Source organism: Salvia miltiorrhiza, unplaced genomic scaffold (assembly GCF_028751815.1).
Source record: "Salvia miltiorrhiza cultivar Shanhuang (shh) unplaced genomic scaffold, IMPLAD_Smil_shh original_scaffold_468, whole genome shotgun sequence".
NCBI classification, from domain to species: Eukaryota; Viridiplantae; Streptophyta; class Magnoliopsida; order Lamiales; family Lamiaceae; genus Salvia; species Salvia miltiorrhiza.
The window spans coordinates 25,818-34,491 of NW_026651556.1; the positions used below are offsets into that span (position 1 = coordinate 25,818).

At 35.0% G+C, this 8,674-nt stretch overlaps 1 protein-coding gene across 1 annotated transcript; it reads left to right on the forward strand.

Annotated features, from left to right (window-relative positions):
• The first annotated feature begins 3,493 nt into the window (after positions 1 to 3,493).
• LOC131004914 (uncharacterized) lies at positions 3,494 to 7,310 on the forward strand. The gene is made up of 5 exons (XM_057931681.1): positions 3,494 to 4,064; positions 5,749 to 6,578; positions 6,672 to 6,787; positions 6,830 to 7,179; positions 7,252 to 7,310. Exons 1-5 carry the CDS (start codon positions 3,494 to 3,496, stop codon positions 7,308 to 7,310), a joined length of 1,926 nt encoding a protein of 641 aa, XP_057787664.1.
• The last annotated feature ends 1,364 nt before the right edge of the window (positions 7,311 to 8,674 follow it).

Below are 8,674 nucleotides of genomic sequence, written 5' to 3' on the forward strand. Positions count from 1 at the left end.
ACCATGCATGCCCAAGTGCTAATAGCATCTTGATGAACTACATTAGGAACTATTGGACTCAGGGCAACACTCTTTAGACTTTGTGATTCTAGCCTATCATTTATTGAGAGAATTCAAAAGCAGGCGATGCAGGCGCAATGAGAAAAGTAGCAGCAAGATTAACCAGCCAAAATTCTCACTATTCATCGCATAGAATTGCTAAAGCTGTCATGCATAATTGATTCTGAAAGACAACTAACAGGAGAAGAGACTCATCCCAGCAGGAATAAAAATCATACCGTCAGTGCGTCACTAATGATGGAACTGGATTGAGAGGTACTTTGAATTCTTCGATGGTGAAGCTTGAACCTATATAACCAATCCATAAAATAAATACAAAAGAAAGAAACAACAACTAAATCTAACATACATTTGGGGAAGAAAATTCCAATCTGCAACACGAAGACAGCGTGGAGAAAAAAGAAAATTAAGCTTACTTTGAACCAGAACGAAGAGTGGAAGCCACAAAGCACCATCGGTTGGTTGTAAAACTCTTTATCATTTGAACTATTGAATTTATAGCTAAAATCTAAACCTTGAAGTTTCTATTGTTAAAATGTATCTAAAATTGGCTGATTAAATAAAGTTTCCATTGTTAAATTGTATCTAAAATTGACTGATTATTGATTGATAGGTAAATCATATAATTGTATAGTATAATTTTATTCTTCCAAAATTTATTCCTTTTAAAATTCACACTAATCATTCCATATTGACAATAGTCAAATATAATGTTTCCTAATAAAATACTTACCATAGCTAATCAAGAACCGTTCCGGAACCAAGTAATGTCCGGCGAGACACCCATTGACGGCGCTGGTGCTAGGCTCAGGGCAGCCATTGGCCGCGGCTGTGCCATGGCTGCGGTGGGGGAAATGAGAGCTGGTGTGGAGACGGAAGGGGTATAGATCGCGAAGGGTGCCGGGGCGGCGAGGCGCGGTGGCGGACGGCGGTGGAGGGGAAAGGGAGGAGGAAAAACGTGTCGGGGGAAGGTGGATGGAGCAGATCGTTCGCGACGTCTTAGTGACGGGGCAGATGGCAGTGGTGGTGGAGTTTGCAGCGAATTGCGAGGGGGGAAGAGAGGTGGCATATCGCGGCGGGGGAAGGTGGAGGGGGCAGATCGCTGGAGGCGGCTTGGTGATGGAGCAGACAACGGTGGTGGCGGTCGAAGCTAATGCCAGCGACGGTGGCGACGGGTTCTCAAGATTTGGAGTGAGACGGGGGTTTTGATTGTTGAATAATTTATGATATAATTCTAATTCGATTTGTAGGTAATTTGGATGGTAAATGTAAAATTAAAAAATATATATATTATATGTGGAATTATATTGCCACGTCAGCGATAGAGAATTGAGCTAGAAGCTCTAGAATTGTAGGGATTTTAAACCTTGAATTCTTAGATATGCCATGTAGGACCTCGAATTAAGGAGAGCGCAAGAATCCTTAATCGTATTATATATTGATTGCGAATGACGTGGATTGTTAAGAGGGGAAAAAATAAAACAAAAAAAACAAATATTTGGCCTTCTGCCGAATTGAATCAACTAATTTATTTTTAATTGGAAATTCCCTGGGTGGAAATTTTATGACAAGAAAGAGACTGCTTGAGAAAGTCAAAATAAATTATATAATATTATTCTAACACCAAAAAGTAAACTTATAATTACTCGAGTTTGGATTTGCTTCCAAAGAAAGATTTTTATGCAAAGAGTACTCTCCTTGATTTGGTCATTACTCATTAGCTTCTAGGATAGAAACGAGAAAAAAAAAACAAAACAAAAAACAAAAAACAAAAACCAAAAACAAAACTACAACAGCTTCTTCTCTTATATTCATTTTAACTGTGAATAGGCGAAAGTACCCACTCTTATAACTTGTCTTACAAAAGTACCCACCCAAGCCAAAGTCCAAAAAGTCAAAGCCGACATGCTTGGTTTTTTGTAAAAGCAGACCTGACATGCTTCGTTTTTTGTAAAATGTCTAACTCACGTCACTTTCACAAGTTAAAAATGTGATGAAGAGACAATAATTGCCCAACTCACGCCACTTTCACAATCTAATGTATATTGTATGTTTGAAAATTTATAAAAAAATTAGCTTACGTTTGCGTTATAAAAACATTAGTAAGAGGACTAAAAATTTCACTATTATGTATGTTATGCAACAAAAAAATATTCTGAAACCAATGGCATAACTAGCCACCGGAAATTCATAGCCGTGAACAGTAGCCGCCGGTCCAAAATATACACGGCTACTGGTCAGCGGCTATGAACTTCCGGCGGCTAATTACTCCATTTGTTTCATAATATTTTTTTGTTGCATAATATACATAATAGTGAATTTTTGAGCCCTCTTAGTAATATTATATTATAACACGTATACCTTAATTTAGAGTTTTTATTTAAATTTTTAATTTTATTTTTTTTATATTACAAGAAGTATACATTGATGTGAAATATGAGAGATACTGAATCTGCAAAAAATTGGATTATAGTGGGGTAATAATACTCACTTTATACATGATTTGATTGAATACAAAATAATACAGTAAACACATAAAATAATAGGCTATTTTTGAAGAAAACATTTGAAACTCCTGAAATGTAAACAAAAAGATATTTGAGCTCTAAAAAACAATTAGCCGCCAGAAATTCAAAGCCGGTCGTACTAGCCGTGTGAAATTTTTTACACACGGCTAGTGACATCGGCTACGATTTTGTGGCGGCTAATATTTTTTTTGGGACAAAAAAATCATTTTTAAGTAATACATATGGTTGTAAAAATTTTTACCTTGTTATGAATGTTTGAAAGTAACATATTTATCCCTTTTTTGTGTATTTCTATTTATTTGTTAATGTTTTAGTCAAAAAAGTACATGTCCACATGAAATAAGAGATAAGGTGACTGCACAAATTTGGATTGTAATGAGGCTTTAATGCTCACTTTCTGCATGCATTTGATTGCACATTGAATAATAGATTGAAGTGTACTGAATGAATGAACAATACATTTCACGTGAATTTGTACAAAGGACTCTAATATTAGTCTATAATAGGGCTGCATTTGTGAATGAGAAAACATAAATCCAAATACTCGTAGAAAGAGCATTCAGTTAAGAAATTGAGAAATTGAAACCCTCAAGATTTGAGAAGTGGTTTGTGCGATAGTTGGTGCAATTGGTGTTCAAATTCTACTTGAAGAGGTGATTTTCTCATATATTGTTTGTGTAATTAATAGTTTGAATGTTTTATGTTATATTTATGAGAATTTTTAAAGCGTTTATGCATATTTTAATACTACATTTTATGTGTTTTTATAGATGGAATTCGTTAGATACATATATGTGAGATACAACGGACTCGTCGATGGTATATACTATGTTGGTGGGGCTACAGAGGTCCTTCCCCTCGTCAACGAAACTATTGAGAGCCTGATGTGCAGCGTCAACAATATTATGAGGACGCATTCGTTGAGCTCGAGCTACCAATTGTATTATTTGGCGACCAATCTATTTGGTAGGGAGACGAAATGTGGCTTGGCCACAGACGATGACGTGGAAGCCTTGTTGGCAACTGCCGACTATCCCATGGTGTACGTTGAGCACTACAACGGTCCGATTGAAGAAGAAGCCTACATCCCTACTTTTGATTTTGCTGAACCTTCGGGACACGTAGATGAAGCACAATGCAGTCAGTATGAGACGCCGTATTATCATCATACGTCGTTTCATGGTGTCCAGAGCTCGCCTCCACGACAATATTTTACATGGGATGGACAACCGCTAGACGAATCTGCATGGAATCAAACCGAAAGGCTTAATGAAGTATGTGGGAGATTGAACAATGTGCGGACAGATGATGAACCTGAGCACGAAGCTGAAGGCTCGGTTGCATCAGGAGACGATGATGATTCTGAGGAAGATGACGAAGAATTTGACCCTGCGCTCGAGGTGGGCACTGCTTCTGATGCCTCTGAGGATTTATTAGACGACGATCTAATCGATTTCACGGAGACCGAGCGAGCAGGTTGGATCCGACAAAGTACAACACGCACTACAAGAAAACACGCGTTTAACGACCGAAATTAACGACCGAAATTTTCGGTCGTTAATTTTGCGGCCTTAACGACCGATTTACGACCATTTAACGACCGATTTTATTTTTTATTTATTTTTATTTTTTAACGACCGAAAATTCGGTCGCTAATTATTTTTTTAATATTTTAATATTTAATTTTTCTTAACGACTGAATTTTCGGTCGTAAAAATTATTTTTTTATATTTTAATTATTTTTTTAATTTTAACGACCGAAAATTTGGTCGTTAATATATATATTTTTTTATTAAAAAATTATTTTATTTAAACAAAATAATTTTTTTTAAAAAAAATTATTTTTTTTTTAATTTTTTTTTATTTTTTATTTTTTTAATATTTTTTAAATAAAAAAAATATTTTTTTTAATTATTTTTTTTAAAGACCGAATTTTTCGGTCGTTAAAATTATTTTTATTTATTTTTTATTTTTTATTTATTTTTTATTTATTTTAATTTTTTTATTTATTTATTTTATTTATTAACGACCGAATAATCGGTCGTTAATTTTATTTTTTCAATTTTAAAAATTTTAAATTTCGTTTTTATTTTTATTTATTTTTATTTTTTGATTATATATAAATATATATATATATATATTTAATTATTTTTTATTAATTTTCTATGTAATTATTATTTTCAAATTATAGAGAATATTTTGAAATGATTGTTATTTTCATAATATTATTCTATAAAAATAGATAATATTGATTATTAATAAAAATGCGATATTATTTGCAAATAATAATAAATTAATAGATTCATTATAATAAATTATTAGACTTATTATAATAAATTATTAGACTTATTATAATAAATTATTAGACTTATTAGATTTTCTAAATTATTAGATTCATTATTTTCAAAATATTAATAATTTTATTATTTGAAAATAATAAAATTATTTTTCAAATATTAATTTTATTAATATTGATTATTTGATTTAATATTGATTTTGTTGTATATTTGATTGTTATTTTTCATACTCATATTTTCTTTTCTTTTTTTAATTACGATAATATTAATTTTTTATTATTTTAAATTCGATCGTATATTTATCGTCAATGTTTCGTCGACACCACAAATCTTAGTTATTATCTCGACATATTATAAGGTTATGAATGATTAATGATATTTTATATTGAATTAGAGTTTAAATGAATTAATAGGTACTATATATATCAATAATACGAGTGTTCCCTATTGATGACTACTCGAAAAGAACTTCAAGGTTAAGCGTGCTTGACTTAGAGCACAAGTACCTACTGGGAAGTTCGTCAAATGGTATGCAATTAAGGTCAAAATACATTAGAAATACACTAAAAATACTTGTGGGATACAAAGATATAAAAAAAAAAAATTATTTTTAAAAAAAAAAAATATTTTTTTTATTAATTTTTAACGACCGAAAAAACGGTCGTTAAAACTCGGGCGACAATGCAAACAACGACCGAAAAAAACGGTTGTTAAATCGGTCGTTAAAAATATTAACGACCGATTTTTGGGTTTTAACGACCGAAATTTCGGTCGTTAGAGCCGCATTTTCTTGTAGTGACGTGACGGAGATCCGACAGCCGAGACCGGTGATCTAACTAATTGGTTAGTTCCCTTGATTCCAGTGGACACCTCGGCTTCGCTGGTTGCTCGCGAGAGTGACCCTTCTAGAGTTGATGATCTGCAGAAGAATTCTTTTTACAACAGCAAAGACGACCTGATCATTGCTGTTGGTTTGTGGAACATGAAGCGAGGCATTGAGACAAAAGTTGTCCGCTCAGATCCGGGACGAGTCTATTTCTCGTGCAAGCACTCTGACAACTGCAATTTCGATCTTCGTGCGTCTAGTCACGGGCGAGGGATGTGGAGAGTGCATAAGTTGAAAGAGCATTCATGCGAAGGGGACTTGCACACAGCTAAAAAAATCAAGGCGCACTCGAAGGTGGTTGCAGCGTTTGTGGCAAACAGAATACGCGATGATGGAGAGGTCATTAAGCCGAAATCCATCATGGCTGAGTTAGTACGCGATTTCGGCATCAAAATCAAATATGATGTCGCGCTGCGTGCAAGAAATCTCGGGATGGAGATGATATACGGTCGAGTTGATGATTCGTTCCTCCTGCTCCCAAGATATCTGTATGCCCTGAAGGAAGCTAATCCTGACACCTTATATGGTTTGGAAGTAGACATAGACTGCCGGTTCAAACATTTGTTTGTTGCTCTTGCGGCTTCCATCTCACCTTTCTACTTTCACCTTCGACCAGTGATTGTGGTTGACGGCACACACCTGAAGGGAAAAAATAGTGGCATTTTGTTTGTCACCGTGACAAAAGACGGAAACGAGGCAGTTTTTCCCTTGGCGATCGGTGTCGGTCCGATCGAGAATGATGAGTCGTGGAAGTGGTTTATGTCACATCTGAGAGGTGCTTGCGGCGAGCCCGATAACTTACTTATTGTATCTGATGCGCATGTCTCCATCGCTAATGCTGTGAAGAGCGAGTTTCCAAATGCTACTCACGGTATTTGCTACTACCACTTGTTGAACAAGATCAAGGGTTACGGGCCCGGTGTTGCTGAGCTTTTCCGCCAAGCTGCATACGCCTACGAGCAATCAGATTACACGCGTGCACCAAAGGCGTACGAGAAGTTGTTGCGCGTGGGACCGTAGAAGTGGGCACGATCACAATGTCCTGTGTCCCGTTACAGTTTCCTTACATCCAATGCCGCCGAGAGTTTTAATGCACGTTTGCTGTGGGCCAGGCGTCTTCCAATCTGCTCGATGTTGGAGGCAGTCAGATTAGTTATCGAGCAGTGGTTCAACGACAGGCTTGCGGCCGCACAAGAGAGCGATGAAAATCTGACTCCGGAGGCAAAACAGAAGCTCAGTGCAGAACTTGTAAAAAGTCGTCGTTACACAGCCAAGAGGACCACCGAGAGAAAATACAGGGTTCGTGCTAGTGGTCGCCATTATATGGTTGACCTTCAAAAGCAGAGCTGTGATGCAACGAATTCGACCTGGACCAGATGCCGTGTTCTCATGCGATTGCAGCCATTACGTATGTCATTTCTATTCATGACCTCAATTACCATTATTAAATGATCAATATGTATAATCGTTTGTTTTGCAGTGAGGCGAACGAGTCAGTGGAGGATTACGTGCACTCTTACTACTGGAACAGTTCACTAGTTGACACATACTCTCGTGCCGTTAACCACTTGCCTCCCATAGAGAATTGGAATATTCCTTTCAAAATTGCATCTCAGCTTGTTTTACCAAATCTCTCTCGGCGACAAGCTGGTCGTCCAAAGGAAACTCGAGTTCGATCCGCAGGTGAAAGGCCGACTCAAAACACATCAACAACAGAGGCATCAACTAGTGGCAAGAAACGAGCACCCAAAACGTGTGGTCTCTGTGGCGGGTCTGGTCACACACGTCGATCGTGCAAGGGTACGGCCACCGATGTGTAGTCGTATTTATGTTTAAATTGAACGATTTTCAATATGTTTTCAGTTGTACCATGTCAGCGTATGACATTAATTTCTTTTTATGTTTTATTTAAGTTCATTTAGAGTTCCCTAATTATTATGGATGTGCTCAACGTATGACATTATTAATTTATAATTTTTATAAATTAATAATGAATTACCCATAATTTATAATTATAATTCATAATTTTGAATTTATAAATCCAAATAATTATGAGTGAATTTATAATTATAATTCATAATTACTGAATTTATGAATGAATTTATAATTACAATTCATAATTTATAATTCTAATTTATAATTTTTTCATAATTACTCAATAATGAATTTATTTTAGTTTTAATAATTTATAATTTCTAGATCAGCATAAAGACTTGCTATATTCTTTAATTATAAATGCAATTTAGAAATAGAAATGAATTACTTTATAATGAATTTATTTTAGTTTTAATAATTTATTGTTTGAATTTGTCAAATATTAGAATTGAATATCTTTAACAACGTCCAACAAACCAAAATAAAAGGATTAGCCGCCACAAAAGTATAGCCGTGAGGATTAGCCGTTAGTAGTGAAATAATACGCGGCTAATCCTCACGGCTACACTTTTGTGGCGGCTAATCCTTCTATTTTGGTTTGTTGGACGTTGTTAAAGATATTCAATTCTAATATTTGACAAATTCAAACAATAAATCATACTTACTTAACAATGACCACCATTTACATGTCACTACAATTATGAGTTGAAATTATGAATGAGAATTTGGGAAAATGCACAACTTGTACTAATAAATTTATAATATACCATTACAGAGCTTGAAATTATGTGATTATGCATTAAACATGTCATTAAATCCAAATAAACTAATTAGCCGCCACAAAAGTGTAATAAAAGTGGTAGCCGCTAGTAGTGAGTTCCGTGGCGGCTAATCCACACGGCTACACTTTTGTGGCGGCTAATTAGTTTATTCATCTTATCTTACAGTTTTATATGTATCACAAGTCATCATGGCAGTAAATATAGATAAGAAGATACTAGAATGTCGGGGTAAAAATGTAGAGAAAA